This window comes from Arvicola amphibius, chromosome 3 (genome assembly GCF_903992535.2).
Source record: "Arvicola amphibius chromosome 3, mArvAmp1.2, whole genome shotgun sequence".
In the NCBI taxonomy this organism is placed as follows: Eukaryota; Metazoa; Chordata; class Mammalia; order Rodentia; family Cricetidae; genus Arvicola; species Arvicola amphibius.
The window spans coordinates 143494035-143510462 of NC_052049.1; the positions used below are offsets into that span (position 1 = coordinate 143494035).

A 16428-nucleotide genomic window follows, 5' to 3' on the forward strand; every position below is an offset into this window, starting at 1 on the left:
GAAAGCCTGGTCTACAGAACAAGTTTCAGGACATCCAGGGCTACACAGAGAAACCCTGTGTTGGAAAAGAAAGAAAGAAAATGAAATTAATTACTAACTTTTCTATCTATTTAAAACATACCTTGGTACTTTGTCTTCCAGGAATCTGTTCTGAATTACCGTTTAGACCCCCTCGGCATAGTTGATGGCTTTACTGCTGAGGTGGGAGCCAGTGGTGCTTTCTGTCCCACACACTTAACTCTGCCGGTGGAAGTGTCATTCTACAGTGTTTCGGATGATAACGCTCCCTCGCCTTATATGGCAAGTACTTTTAATTGTCTTTTTCTTCAAGAATCAGGGAACCTAATAATAATTCACACCTTTGCTTCAGTCCTGTCCTTGAAAGCGTGAAGCAATTCCTAAGAGAAAGTTAGAAAGTGAATACAGATCAATAGGCCAAAATACTGTCCATACCTTTTTCTCATCTGGCTTAAATAACAGGCGGCCTGTTTTGCATTTGAAAGAGGTGCTGAAATTTCACTCATTTCTGCATGACTTACTGACGATTGACACAGTCAGTCCAGCTTGCTAAGTTCACACAAATCTCCAATCATACTGTGCATTCTAATTCCAGATGGCTGCCTTCTCACATGGTTCCTATCTCAGTCAGACTTGTGGCTACCTGAGGCCCCCTTACCCCTCCCCCTTCTCCTGTTTAGTTTGTCTTTGGCCCATCCATTTTTGATCCCAGGGTGCTAGAGAGTGTGAGTGTGAGCTATTTCTGATCACACCAGTGTCTTAGTGGGGAGTGAGAGAGCTCCTGGGAATTAGAGCACAGTCCTGAGCCTGAGGTCCTATAAATTTACCTTTCCCATTTCCTACTGCAGTGGATTCTGGGTAAAATCAGCGTTACCCTGCAGAAGCTTCTGGAGTGTATATAAACACTTCTTCAGATACAGAGGAGCGGTTTGTAGTGATGGTGTAAAGCGCAGAGTCACATTGTCTCTCTGTGAGAAGCAGAAATTCTCACAGGCCTAGAACTGTGCAGCCCTGGCTTAGCACCTGCCGGTGGCTTCCTCTCTCCTGCCTTCAGTGCTTTGAAGAACATTAGTGAAAATGTCTTTTGTTAAAAATAAAAGCTATGAAAAGCTTTCTGTATACCTGAGGGGAGGAGACGCTATACTTTTTAGGGACCTAAGTATGGCCATCTCAATGCTGACCTAGTTTGTCAAGGAGGTTAATTTGGGTTTACTCCATTTTTTTTTGGGGGGGGGGTTTTCAAGACAGGGTTTCCCTGTAGTTTCTAGAGCCTGTCCTGGAACTAGCTCTTGTAGACCAGGCTAGCCTCGAACTCACAGAGATCTGCCTGCCTCTGCCTCCCGAGTGCTGGGATTAAAGGCGTGCGCCACCACCGCCCGGCTTGGTTTACTCCATTTTTACAGTGAAATTTTGGTCAGGGTCCTTCTAGTATTTTACTTTGATAGAAAATAATGGTCTGGGTGGGAAAGAAAACAGGATTCCAAAATACATTCAAACAGAGGACTCTGAGTAGTTCTTGGAAAAGGGCTAAGTCAGCCTACTGAATTAAGTTAACCCATCCTTTTAAGGACGCCTGCCTTCATATCTCAGTAGGTTTGAGGCCAGCATGGGCTATATAGTAAGTTCTAGAAGAGCCTTGGTTACAGAGGAGAATCCTATCTCAAAAGCCTAAAGCAACTAAAAAGCAATGCCTGCCTGACTTTCCTGTGATAGACTTCACTCAGCTGCCTATCGTATTTCCCCAAATCGGCTTCCTTGGTAGGTGTGGGTTCCTTTCATAGTGGCTCACTTCAAACAGTCCATTACAGATTTAACTTAAATGTTCTTCTATTTTGATAGCTTAATCCTCTTTAAAAGGACTGATCATGTTTTGTAAGATAGGACTGTGTTTTATTAGATGATACGTATCACAAACCATCAGGAGTAATGCACCTTTATGTTACTCTAATAATTGTATGACCTTTCCTCACAGATTGAATGGACCCCAGAGGTAAAATGTTAGGATAGAACAGTCTTTGTGGTGGGATTTTTGCATCAAACAATTCTTTAAAAATTAATTCTTCATGTTGGCATCAACAATAAGAGTGTTCTCCAGGAACTCCACCATACAACTCAGCTGCTTGGAAGCTGCCAGAGAAGCCAGCCATCACGGTAGTGAATTCAGGCTAGGCCTTGTGCTATGGACTCATAACTGGCCAGGTGCAGCTTCCGCCTGTTTGTAATTGGTCAGGCCAAGGCTTGCAGCTCTCTGTTTCCCATCTACTGTTTCAGATCAGTTTTTGTTGTTATTTCTTTTGGTTTTTGACATGCGGTCCATGTAGGCCAGTCTGACCTCAAAGTCTATGTAGCTGAGGCTGGCTTTGAATTCCTGGTCTTCTTGCCTCCACATCCCAAGTGCTGGGTTACTGGTGTATCATCACACCCAGCAATTCATTTTCTTTATTACACAATAACTTAAATATTACTTTGTGTGTGTGCTAGGAGTCTGTCAAATTTCGTTCATTTTAACCTTAGTATTACAAGAATGCCAGAGGAGATATTTCTTTATGTTCCTAATAATTTTATATTAATAAATATTAATAGTCTGGCCTATGAAACAAATCAAGTAATAGTAATTAAATCATGATATTTGTATTTCCTAACTGTCCAGTGCTTCTACTGGTTTTATATCCTTTAGAGATTGTTGTTTGGTGGCTAGGGTGATGGCTCAGCAGTTAAGAACGCTGGCTACTCCTCCAAAGGACCCAAGTTTGGTTCCCAGCACCCACCTCGGGCAACTCACAACTCTCTCTGATGATAGTTTCAGGAAATCCAGTGCCCTCTTTTGACTTCCAAGTGTACTGTACTCATATGCACAAGTACACACAATTAAAAAGAAGAAAAAGAAATGGTTGTATTGGGTGCTGTCCTAAACGTAAAAGACCTTTTAAAGAACTTCAGTCACTATCTGCTTAATCACATTATTATTATGTTCTTAACACTATCAGAGTTGTATATTTCTCCTTGTATGGGAAGGAAGTTGTGAGGTAGGACAGTAACTCCTGGCTCTACCAGTGTGATTATAAATTAGCTATCATTTTAATAAGCTTTACCTTTTCTTTCTGGAACTAGAATGAAGAGTATGTTTTTCATGTAACTGTCCACAATGCTTGTTCTTGAATGTCTCAGTGAGTATGCTGAGCACACTGTGAGGAAATACTGCTGCATTGCAGAGGCCTAAGTCTAACATCCCTGCTGTCTGCGGGAAGTTAGGATCATATGTCAGAGTATGGCTCTCTCTTCACCTTGGTTCACTCCTTTGTACTCCCAACCTAGGTCTAGTTTCCAAGCCCAACAAAGATGTTACCTAGTGCAGCAGGTCTGTGTTATATTTACCTTATGGTTTCTATTTACAATACGTAATGATGGAATCATGAACTTTGTACAGCACACATTTACTCTGCTTGCCTGGAAGGAAAAGAATCACCCAGAAAGTAGACAAGGGTCAGCATTCACTGTTGTCATCTGTGGTCACCCTGGTTATTGAGAAGCTTTTGTGTATTCAGTCTGAGCGTTGAACTTACTTTACATTGTTTGGACTTTGCGGAAAAAGTGCCTATGCTTAAGGTTAAGGTTTTCTTAAGCTTGGCTTATAATGATGTCATCAGGAAAGTCCTGTTGAAAGGAAGATTTGGTTTGGTAGATCTGGAGAGTGGCCAGGCAGACTGCTTTTCCAGCAAGGCCATGTGTGTGCTGCTCCTGCCGCTCCTGCTGCTCTGAGCACCAGACTGTGGAGGACCTCGTTGTCTCCTCTTAGGCTCGTCTAGGGAAATGGCCGCGTTTTCCCTTTTACCTGTCCTGAGTTTCTCCCCAGACAGTCGAGCCACTGTGCTCGAGTTTTAGAGCCAGTTCAAAGTCTTATATCCTTAACAAATAAACAGCTAAAAGGCAATGCCTGGGTGTCCCAGCACTCAAGAGGCTAAGGCTGAGTTTCATCAGTTCTAGCCCAGTCGTGGCTACATAGAAGGCTTTGTGTAAACAAAAAAGCCAGCCAAAAGAAATAGAAATAAGCTGGACATGGTGACACACACAGTGTAATTCCAGCACATGGAAAGCAGAAGCAGGAGACTCTGGAGTTCAAGGCCAGCCTCAGCGACACAGTATGTTTGAGACCAGCCTGGACTACGTGAGACCCTGTGATATAAAAATGTAAGATTCAGACAGCATGACTCAGCTACTTGTGAAGTAGCGTTTCCTCTCGGAAAAGGGAGTTGTGTGGCCTTTTCACACAACAGGCGGCCTGGTGTCGCTGTGAGACCTTCGTGTTTCACGTTTGCTTTGAACATCTCTTCCTCTGGAAATTTATCAGACTGGAACCCAGCCCTCAACCCCACTAACCTGGTGTCTGCATTCCTTTTTTTCTGTCATTAGGAATTCAGATGTGTAAGTTGACTCCCTGACTGAAGAATCCCTTCCAGCTGGGGCCCAGAATTATACTTTGTGTACTCGTTACTTTTCCATACTCCAAGACTAATCAAATCATTTTTTTTGCTTCTCCATTCCCCCTCCTCTTAGACTAATCCTACAGCCTCGCTTTGTTTCCTTACAGCTAGGAAACCTGAGCCTTAGTCTGTGTCTCAGAGGCAGTTCTCAGCAGTGCGGCCTTATGTAATGCTGTATGCTGCTTGTTGCAGCATGTCCGAGAAGAGCAGCAGGGAATGGTTTCTTTTAGAAGGGGAGCCCCAATGTTTTATTCACAGACTGTATCTCAGTGCAGTTTCCATAGAAATACGTTACTGAACTTGAATTAACCTGTCGTGTTCTTGTTTTTGTCTTTTATATACCTATGCACTCAATTTGTCTTCTTTTGTTTCAAGGGTGTGATTACTTTAGAGTCCCTTGGTAAAAGGGGTTATCGAGTACCTCCTTCAGGAACGATACAAGTGGTATGTGTTTTATAGCCTACAATTGCAATAATCATTCTCTCACACACATATAGAGCTTAGCCCTTTCTCCTGCTACTGCTGCTGCAACGACCTCGGTAAGTAACAGTGGGGCTGCAGCTCTGTTTGGAGTTGCCATGCTCTGCCCCAGGAATGAGCATTTGGGGGACCTCCATTAAAGAAAAAGATTAGTAAACTAATAGAGGTGAATGCTTTAGACAAGTAATGTGAATGATTTACATGACACCAACTGACCTGTTTCCAATATAATTAGATCCTGACCAGTGCCTTCTATCAAATATAAACCACATTGAGATTGACCTATATAAAAGAAGGCCCCCAGAATAGTAGTGTCACTCTGGTAAGAAAATTTGGGAAACGAGGTGTTATTACCTAGGGTAATGATTTCTAAAACTGACCCAATGCAATCTGATGATTCCAGGGCAGAGAAGGTGACATTCCTTCATCTATATATTCATCTAATTTGGACTTAGGATACCCCTTATAACCAGGGCAGGCCTGATGTACGTTATCTTACTGTGACCCGCAAGGATAGCAACACAAGTCCTCAATCTGCTTCAAATTTTGCAGACTGGAAGAATCTGGCTGAGGCTGGCTGCTCACACTCAGCCCCTGGTCTAGCCCAACAGGTTCCCTGAGTGCTGGGACCTCAGGGAGTCTGGTCACACCGTACCACATCTGTACCAGGGCTATGCCAAGCCTGTGCATTTGTCTGGCATCTCACAGGGTGAGACAGTAGTGAGCAAATGCATGTGTACCACAGAAGAATGGCTGCATATTAAAATTAGTTTCTCTATCCCAGACATTTTTTAAAGTTAAAGAGTGACAGGTGCCCGTTCCCTATTTCCTGGCTGTGAAACCCATGAGGGCATGTGGATCATTGGAGAGCTAACTGTGAGCTACCTTAGGAATAAGACATTAACCAGAAAGAGAAGTCCACCTCTCAGTGGTCCATCTTAAGCATGATTCTATTTCTTACATAGTTTGAAATCCTGGGTCTGCTTGTGCTTGTTGAATGTATCAGCCTTGATCTTAGCACGTGCTAGGTTGTAAACTTGGATCATAATGTTGATGTATTTCTCATTTTGATTCAGTGAGTGATGTCCAGTCCCTGGGATGAGCTTCTGAAAGCATGGCACCAAGTTACCGATTGATGTGTTGGTAATTTGGTTAAAGTCAGTTCAGCAGCTTGGGTTTTTATTTAAAAATGTATATTTATAAAAAATGATTCATAGCCAAGAACAACTGAAGTACTTCAGTCTTCTCTGAGAATCCGTATCTTGGTCTGTAATGATGTTGATGGTTTGTGAAACCGACCGTTTGTGGAGTGAAACTGTGTTGCTGCAGACTTTGGATCTAATGAGAATAATGAGCTTTATTTCCTGGCCTTGAAATGTTTTCAATAGAAAGTCCCCCCTTGAGCGTTTATAGCGATTTTTATAGTAAGTAGTTAAAACAGCTGCTTTAAAATCCTTGTTTGCTGAGCTTGTATTTTTATTTTAAAAATTGCAGTCCATTAAAATATAAGAAAAATTTAATCTACCTTGAGGATTTGCGCTTAATATCCAGTAAAGCTAATATTTGAAATGATGAAACCTAGAATATTCTAATGCGAAATACACCATGAAAAAGTGTGTTATGCTTAAATTAGAACAATTTCTGAAAATCTGAACAATGACAAAAATGTGTCGTTTGCTATTAATGCGAAATTTGTGACTAAAGATTTTGACTTATTACAAGGTTTTCTTATTGTGACATAGAAATGAAGTTGAATCTTTGATTATTTTGTGAACTTTTGAAACATTAATGTTAGCCTCTGAAATGAAACTTATTCAGTGGAATTAGATTACTAAACCACCTGTTTAATTACTGGCATGGTGTTCTGAGTCATATAAATCTATCAGCATTGTGAAGAATAACCCCTCTGTTGTTTCTTCAGACCTTATTCAATCCTAATAAGACTGTGGTGAAGATGTTTGTTGTGATGTATGACCTACGAGGTATGCCAGCCAATCACCAGACATTCCTGCGACAGAGGACATTTTCTGTTCCTGTTAGACAAGAAATGAAGAGAAGTATTAATAAGGACAACGTCCAGCACACAGCACAGTTATTACGCTACCTCATACATCTGAGGTAATGTTTCAAATTAATAGGACAATGTAACATCATTACACTTGGTTTTTAAGGAAATGATTTGACTGAGTGGACCAGTACCGTGTAATCTGCTCATGGGGTCTTTTGACAACATGCCAATGTGGAGAACATGTGGCATTCATTCTTACCACCCTTTAGCAGGTTGAGGGACTGAGGAGGGAGGATCCCAAGTTCAGCTCTGCCTGGGCTACAGTGCATGATCAAGACCGGCCTTGGCAGCATAGTGAGACCTTGTCAGAGTCAAAAGAAAAAGGAGGGCTGAAGACACAGCTTACAGCCTTTGCATGTGTAGCCAATATTTACCCCAAATCAGCGACCTCTCCTTTCAGTCTTCACCCAATGACTAAATACTCAGAAGTATTTATATACAAAGGTACAGAGCCTAATTGAAGAAATGGTGTCTTCCCCAAGGCCTCCCAAGGTGAAAACTTAGGGGAGGAGTGTGAGCCAGCCAGTGAAGTCCACCCTGGCACATGTTGTCACACCAGGCCTTTCCATTAGTTTTGGAGTAAAATCCACAAACACAGATGATTTCTGCTATGCCAAGGAAACTAGGAGAAATTAGCACTGTGTGGAGTCTGCTGGGGAAGGTTGGTGGAAGATAGAAACAGCTCCGAGCCAGCTTTTGATTTCATTTCATGACTAACTTTTATCATTACTGCTAGTGGTGTTAGGTTTGATGATTTTGTTTAACCAGCTGCTAAGAATAGCAGTGATTATCCCAGAACTTGAAGCTTACCTGGCATGATGCATACATCTGTAATACTAGCAGCACTAAGGCCGCTAAGGCAGGAAGATTGCTAAAAGATCAAGGCCAGCTGACATTATATAGTGAGTTTCAGGGCAGCTTGAGTACAGTTGAGACCCAGTATCAAAACAAAAACTATGGGCTAGGGGATGACTTAGTAGGTAAAGCACCTGCTGCACAGATCTGAGATCCAGAACAGACATACAGGCTGGGAAGACTGGCAGCCATCTAGAATACTTGCTCTTGGGAGGTGGAGATGAAATTCCTGGAGTGAACTGGCTGGCTAGAGGTGCTGACTAGTGTTTATGTCAACTTGACATATGTTTGTCCTTTCGGAAGAGGGAACCTCAACCGAGAAGATGCCTCCACCAGCTTGGCCTGTGGGCAAGCGTGTGATGCATTTCCTGATAGACAGTTGATGTGGGAGGACCCAGCTCACTGTGGGAAGTGCCACCCCTGGGTTGGTGGTCCTGGGTGCTACAAAAAAGCAGGAAGAGCAAGCCAGTAAGAAGTGCCCCTCTATGGCCTCTACTTCAGTTTCTGCCTCTAGGTTCCTGCCTTGAGTCCCTACCCTGATTTCCCAGATTGATGAACTACAAGTTGTAAGATGCAGTAAATAAACCCTTTTCCTCCCCACGTTGTTTGTGTAATTGAGTTTTATCACAGCATTAGAAACCCTAGTTAAGCTACCAGACTAGCTACGCAGTGAGTTCTGGGTTCAGCAAGAGTCCTCCCCTCATAAATGAAGTGGAGAGCAACTGAGGAAGATACACACAGGGATGCTCACATGCACAAGTACACATTTAAGAAAAACTTGAATCTTGTCTGGGTTTTGTTTTGTTTTGAGATACAGTTTTATATTAGAATCCAGACTGGTTTGTTACTCAATATATAGTCCATGGTGGCCTCAAGCATGACATTCCTCTTGCCTCAGTCTACGAATGATGTGATTGCAGGCATACGCAGTAATATACAGAAAGCTCTTAGTATTCTTCAGGTATGGAATCTGTTTTAATCTGTCCTAAACCATGGGCAGACACACATTTGTCGGTGTGTCTGGAATCATGTAATTGGCTGGCATCAGTGGAAACTGGATACCGTGGATGGGGAAAGTGCAGATACAGCAGAGGAGCCGCGGAGCTGAAATGCAGGCTCACAGGAGAAAGAAGCCCTGACCCCACCACAGAACAGGAATGCAGTTTAGGAAGTGATGAATCAGGAGTGCATTTAAAGACTCGTTCTTTCTTTCTCTGTACCTAGGTTCCAGAGCTCTAAATCTGGAAAGATCTACCTCCATAGAGATGTACGGCTCCTGTTCTCTAGAAAGTCCATGGAGGTTGATAGTGGCGCTGCGTATGAACTCAAATCATACACTGAATCGCCAACAAACCCTCAGTTTTCACCAAGATGTTGATGGGGGTGGAGAGGCAGCTAAAAGTATTTGCTCAGTACCCAAGCTTGAATGTGAGCATTCACAGAATGGAGTACATCAAATCAGAGCCAGGAGAGTGGCCCTCCTCCGTTGTCCTTGTCCAGACCTTATTAAAGGACCCCTGAAGTGAGAGATCCATGACTTCAAGTGGACTGGAAGCATCCGTGTCTTCATCCTTTTCATACTGTTGAAACCACTTCATTGGACAGCTGCAATAGCAAAATCCCCAGTTAGATTAGTGTTTGCACATTTCATTTCTGTTATTTAATATTTAATGTTTTTCTTCATACTCAAGTGATGTTTGTCTCTAGTGTTCTAATGTAGCACAATCCTATGTAAAATCATCCTATGTATTTTTGACGTTAATGTTGAAATCTGAAATATATGCACAAGTCTTTAATTTTTGTGTGGTGTGTTTTAAGTGCTGTTCATTTAAGCTACTGAGAATGAAATGTTGGGCTTCTTTAAGATTAATGCACTATGCAAGCATGTATGCTTTTTATATCTCTCCGAGTTAGTTTTTATAACACTCATCCAGGGACTGTCTCTGGAATAACATACTGTTCTCGGTGCAGTCAGAGCAAGCTGCTCTATTTCCCTGGCAAGCTCTCAGCCTCATGCCCATTCTCATTCCTTCTAAGGTTCTCCCCCCAAAATGTTCTATTTTTCCTGAATCACTACTGTAGAGGTTTTACTTAAATTGTTGTCCGTCCCATGCTAGATAATTTTCTCATACTTTTAAAAAGAATATGTACTTTTAAAAACAAATTAATATTTATATTGTAAATATATGCAGAAAACTAAAATGTGTATTTGGCTTTTCTTCTTAGATGAGACATTTATATTTATGTGACTGTTGCATTAGCCATCAGACAGTTTCCATTCTACCTCTGCAGCTGCCAAGGAGAGAAGCATTTGGAAATTGGAAAGGCTACCAAGCAAGGGAGCTTGACTGGATGTAGCAGAAGCCTCCTCCTGTCATGCTTGGATAGAACACAGCAGTCTTGATATTCACGTTGGGGTGATGGGCAGCACACTAGACAACAGGGCAGGAATATTTGGAGTGCAGATCAGGATTGGGTCACACTCCTGTAATCCCAACACTGGGGGGTGCAGAGGTTAGAGGATTGCTTCAAGTTTGAAGCCAGCTTGGTCTACATAGTAAGCTCCAGGACAGCCAGGACTACATAGACCCTGTCGAGAGAGAGAGAGAGAGAGAGAGAGAGAGAGAGAGAGAGAGAGAGAGAGAGAGAGAGAGAGAGAGAGAGAGAGAGAGAGAGGGGAGAGAGAGAGAATCCTGTTCGAACTACCAAGCATCTACTTGGTTTCAGATAATTTTCAAGTCTCCTACTATATATCTTCTAAGTTGAAAATCCATTCTCTCCTTCAGTGAACTGTAGATCAGTCATGGAGTGCTTGTCTGGCGTGCACAAAGCCCAGAGTTAACCCCACAGCACAGAGTGAACCAGGCATGGTGGTACACATTGTAATTCCAGCACAAGGGAGGCAGAAGCAGGAGGATCAGGAGTTCAAGGTTATTTCTGATTCATAGTGAGTTTGAGGCCAACCTGAGCTAAAAATCTCTCAAAAACGGAGGGAGGGAGGGTGGGAAGAAAGAAAAATTCTGATCTTTTGAAAGCTTTTATGTGCTTACTAGATTTCAAATATTGTGTGCACATTCAGATCAGAACCACCAGAGGGAATTTTGGTTAGCATCTGTTCTTGGACTGGCCCTAATTGTAAGAATCTCTGTCAAGAGTGTTTGGGTGTTTCTAATCTCGATGGCTAGTTCTTTAAGCATTCCATTCCTTGTATTAGCCACATTAAATGCTCAGTGGCATCTAAATGCCACTATATGATTAGTAGCTAGTGTGTCCAATAGCACAAATGTAGACTACTCACATCATCACAAAAAATATTACGGAACAGCCCTATTCTGGGTTGATGGCTGGTCAGTCTACAAGGGTAGAAGTGATATCTGGAAGAGGGTAAAACTGGAAGTAAGAGAATGGGATTCAAGAGAAAACATTAAAATCAATTGTCAGGTTTGGGGTCAAGTGCCTTACCTACTAGGCCATCCCACTAGCCCCAAAATCTTGTTAGGTAGGTAAAGCCAGGTATAGTGGTACAGGCCTGTAATCCCAACATTTGGGAGACTGTTATTAGAACCCAGCATATAGACTACACAATTAGTCTGTCTCAAGACAAGACAAAAAAAATTGGAAGAACCCCATCAAAGGTCAGGTAAAAAGGCGTAGTGGCTCATATAACCCACCATTCCAAAGCCTGAAGCAGGAGGACCAGGAGTTCAAGTCTAGCTGTAAATCCATAGCAAGTTGAAGGTTAGCCTGAGTTAGGCTTGCTGTGGGAATCCACTTATCCAATTACCTTTGGGGGACCAGCCCTTTGGGTGTGGTCCAAGGTACTATGTGTGCACTGATAAGCTGCAAAAGAAAGCTCTCTTGCTCTGGCTCTTGTTTAGTATGGGGGAGACACTGGACAGCTGAGAGACAGCGCAGGATCAGCAATGTCTCTGCAGTTGTGAGTTTGTGCCTTTCCATTGCAAACTCTTTAAAAATCGGTTTTATTTCCCCCAGTGTGATTATGCAATATCTGGTGCCCAACAAGGGCCACAAACCTACGGCCTTGGGATTAAGAGTCCCATGCTGTACTGACTGAGCTACCATTGCAAGTCCTTAATGAATCAGCTTTATTTACCTCAGTGTGATTACACAATATAGACCATTTGTGAAAAATCAAGAAGTAGATGAATTCTGAAGGTTGAACCCAGAAAATCCATGATTTCAAGACCAATCTAAAGCATAGTGTGAGACCACTCATCTCGACAAAGGACAGGGCAGGGCCAGGAATGGTGGCTCATACCTTGTGATAGGGCATGTACAAGGACCATAGGGGATAAATGTATCAAGTACAGGAACCATAGAGAATAAAAATGTTTCAGGAAATCCAATGCTGGGGACCAGAGTAGCCCAAATTCCTAAACACCAAGATTCCCCAAGCAAAGACTTCATCGATGTATAGCTACAGCTACACATACGAATTCCTTGAGTTGTGTTTCATGGTTTCCATAACTTATAGGTAGCTGCCGTCCAGGTGGGGAGACACTGAGGACTTTTCTCTATCGCTTTTGGTCCAAACTAAAAAGAGAAAAGCACCAATAACAGAAAAAAAGCCATATTTCCTTTAAACCGCTGCCATTTCTTGGTTTTCTCTGTTTCTTGGTAAAAAGAGGCAATTAGCTGACTTAAGATTCTGGTTACAGCAGGAATCAGCCAAAGGATGGAGAATCATTTAATTTGAGGCCAAACTGAGCTTTGCAGCAAATTTGAGGCCAGCCTATTTAGCTTCTTAGTAAGCCCCTGTCTTAGCAACAAACAAAAAGTGGAGGAGGTGTGGCCAATATATAGAGGTCAAAGGAGAGCATTTTGAGAAATGGGGTATTGGGAATCAATGTGCAGTTTTAAAGATTAAAGTACATGAGTAATGATGGTGCAGAATTGTGTTCTAACAGGCCCTGGGAATTAAGATTTGTCAAAAGTTGCTTTTTTTTTTTTCAGCTCCAGCTTCCTACAGAATATAACACACTGGGAATGAAAATGGCCCGCCCCCAAACCCTGGTCCTCCTAGCTCCCAGTTCTGGTATCTTGGGCACAGGACTAAATCTGTATGTGATGTGAGATTCCTCTCTGTATGCTGTGAATACCATTGGTTAATAAAGAAACTGTCTTGGGTCTGCACAAAGCAGAAAAGAGGTAGGCGGGGAAGACTAAACTGAATGCTGGGAGAAAGGAGGCAGAGTCAGAGAGAAGCCATGTAGCCCCACCAGAGACAGACACTGGAACTTTATCAGTAAGCCACAGCCATGTGGCAATACACAGATTACTAGAAATGGGTTAAATTAAGATGTAAGAGTTAGCCAATAAGAAGCTAGAGCTAGTGGGCCAAGCAATGATTTAATTAATACAGTTTCTGTGTGGTTATTTTGGTTCTGAGCAGCCGGGAAACAAACAAGTGACCTCCTACTACATGTATGTGCACGTGTCCTGGCTTCTATTTCATCATTTCTATGTGGGAACACTGATATGAGGAAGGTAAAGAAGTGGAACTCATGTAACCCAAGCTGGTTTAACTTGCTGGGTAGCTCAGGATGGCCTTAAATTCCTGCTTGACCTACCCCTGCTTCCCAAGTATTGAGATTACAGGCATGTACCACCACATCTAACATCTTCTTTTCTCCTAATGTGGGTGAGCGTTACACTGGGACCAGAGCCAGGCTTTATCCTGTTGACAGTGTTACTTGGGGGTAGGATGGCTTCTCAGACACTTCCAAGACATGACATTGCCTTTGAGAAATTTTTTTATTTGATCACCCTGCCTCCCAGAAATTAGATTTGTTCTGACATAAATGTTACTATCTATCTTTTAGAGAGAGAGAGAGAGAGAGAGAGAGAGAGAGAGAGAGAGACTCTGTCTCCTCCTCCCCCCTCTCCCCATGTATATGCATGCATGTGCATACTGAAACCTGCAGAGTTTTTATTATTTTTTTTAAATATTTATTTATTTATTCATTATGGATACAATATTCTGTCTGTGTGTATGTCTGCAGGCCAGAAGAGGGCACCAGACCTCATTACAGATGGTTGTGAGCCACCATGTGGTTGCCGGGAATTGAACTCAGGACCTTTGGAAGAGCAGCCAGTGCTTTTAACCTCTGAGCCATCTCTCCAGCCCCAGAGTTTTTATTATTAACACATTTGTACAACAGTTACAGAAAGAATTGTAGATAGGCATGGTATCATTAGGATTCAATGCTTAGAAGCGAACTTTTGGTACAGTGGATTATCAATTTGTCATTTTTACATAGAAGCTTTTTTTCATTGTAGGGATTTTTTTTTTGAGAGTGGGTTTCTCCATGTACCCCTGGCTGTCCTGTAATTTACTCTGTAGGCAAGGCTGGTTTTGAATTCAGAGACTGCCCTGCCTCTGCTCCTGAGTGTTGGAATTAAAGGTGCACCACACCTCTGCCCAATTGAATAGATTCTTTGTAAGGTCACAAATACCCTTTTTTCTGTTTTTCTTGTCACATTTTAACCCAAAATTTACTCAACTTTACTCATATGTCTGTGTGTGAATTGTATTTGATTAATTAAAAGTGCTAGTTAGATGTGTCCATTAGCCTAACTAGTACAATTTTTCTTCTAGCTATAGCTCTAATCAAATGAAAAGCACTGAGAGGCTAAAGTAAAAGGTTTGCTGCGAGTTCCAAGCCTGCTTGGGCTAGAGTGAGACCCTGTCTCAAACAAACAATGCCAGATGTGGCACATGTAGGCAGGCAGATTTCTGTGAGTTCTAGGATAGCTAGGAATACATGAGAGGCTCTGTCTCAAAATAATCGTGGTGGGGAGCAAATATCAGACTGTTACTTTGTCAGTATAAAAAGATAACACACAGTTGTTTTTGTTCTTTTTGTGCAGTTTTGGTTTTGGAGACACCTTCATGCCATGTGGGCTGGCCTTGAACTCAGGCATAACTGAGACTGGCCTTGGACTGACATTCTTCCTCTCTCTACTTGCAAAGTTCTGGGATTCTAAGCGTGCACTACATTTCATTTGTGAAGAAATCAAGCCCTTCTCAAGGGATATCTTTGTCCAAGAGTTAGTCCCTTAAGCCCCCTTTTTTTTTTTGGTTTTTCGAGACAGGGTTTCTCTGTAGCTTTGGAGCCTGTCCTGGAACTAGCTCTTGTAGACCAGGCTGGTCTCAAACTCACAGAGATCCGCCTGCCTCTGCCTCCCGAGTGCTGGGATTAAAGGCGTGCGCCACCACCGCCCGGCTCTTTAAGCCCTTTTTTTATCATAAACAGGCATTTGGTTAAGTGCCTATTTAAGGCTGACTAACCTTCCCTTCCTTTTTCAACAGGAATTCAGTATTATGACTCATTTTGTTTTTCAAACTTAAGTCTCAGGCAAGTCTTCCTGTGTGAAATCCTCCACTTGTTGAGGCTTTGTGTTTCCTTGACTTTTGTTGTTGTCTTGTTTTATTTTTGAGACAGAGCCTCACATAGCCCAGGCTAGCCTCAAGGTCAAGCTGAGGATGACCTTGAACTTCTTGACCCTTCTTCCACTACCTCCCCCATGCTAGGACTATAGGTATGTAGGCATGCATCACCATGTTGGGGTTTTTAAATTAATATTTATTTTTTATTTTTTTATTAAAAATTTCCACCTCCGTTTTTTTTAAAGATTTATTTATTTATTGTGCATACAGTATTCTGCCTACATTCATGCTTGCAGGCCAGAAGAGGGCACCAGATCTCATTACAAATGGCTGTAAGCCATCATGTGGTTGCTGGGAATTGAACTCAGGACCTTTAGATGAGCAGGCGGTGCTCTTAACCACTGAGCCATCTCTCCAACCCCCACCATGTTGGTTTTATGTGGAGCTGGGAGTCAAACCTGTTCCAGGTAAATGATGCATCTACTACTGAGTTAAGTTCCTAGCGCTCTCTCTCTCTCTCTCTCTCTCTCTCTCTCTCTCTCTCTCTCTCTCTCTCTCTCTCTCCCCCCCCCCCCTCTGTATGTTGTTTTGGTGCTAGATAGAGATTGAATGCAGGAATTTGTACATACTAAGCAAACCCTGTAGATGGAAGTTTCTGTCCTGCCTGTCCTGCAGTCATTCAGTCCCAAATAAACACACAGAGGCTTATAGTAATTATAAACTGCTTGGCCTATTAGCTCAGGTCTATTATCAACTAGCTCTTACAATTTAAATTAACCCATAATTCTTATCTATGTTTAGCCATGTGGCTTGGTACCTTTTCTCACTTTGGCATTCTCATCTTGCTTCCTCTGCATCTGGCTTATGACTGCCTCTCTACCTTTCCTCTTCCCAGAATTCTCCTAGTATGGTAGCCCTACCTATACTTCCTGCCTGGCTACTGGCCAATCAGCATTTATTAAACCAATATAAGTGACAAATCTTTACAGTGTACAAGAGCATTATTCCACAGCAAAACCCTCTACCACTGAGGAGCTCCATACCTGCCTTTTGATATAGGGCCTCATTAAATTGCCCAGAGTGGTTTTTTATTTATTCTATAGCCTAGGCAGGCA

The 16428-nt window shown here is 42.4% G+C and overlaps 1 protein-coding gene across 6 annotated transcripts in view; it reads left to right on the forward strand.

Moving 5' to 3' along the window:
- Fam214a (family with sequence similarity 214 member A) overlaps positions 1-9698 on the forward strand; it is a 69759-nt gene extending 60061 nt beyond the window's left edge. For 3 of the 6 annotated variants that reach the window (XM_038321167.2, XM_038321166.2, XM_042054629.1), the window contains 4 exons: positions 142-300; positions 4875-4943; positions 6901-7097; positions 9127-9698. In XM_038321167.2, coding sequence (XP_038177095.1) covers positions 142-300; positions 4875-4943; positions 6901-7097; positions 9127-9280 — 579 coding nt within the window. In that variant the 3' untranslated portion in view covers positions 9281-9698. Of the gene's footprint in view, positions 1-141; positions 1239-4874; positions 7098-9126 lie in introns of those variants that run through there. The other 3 variants (XR_005284557.1, XM_042054631.1, XM_042054630.1) reach the window with 3 other exon arrangements.
- The last annotated feature ends 6730 nt before the right edge of the window (positions 9699-16428 follow it).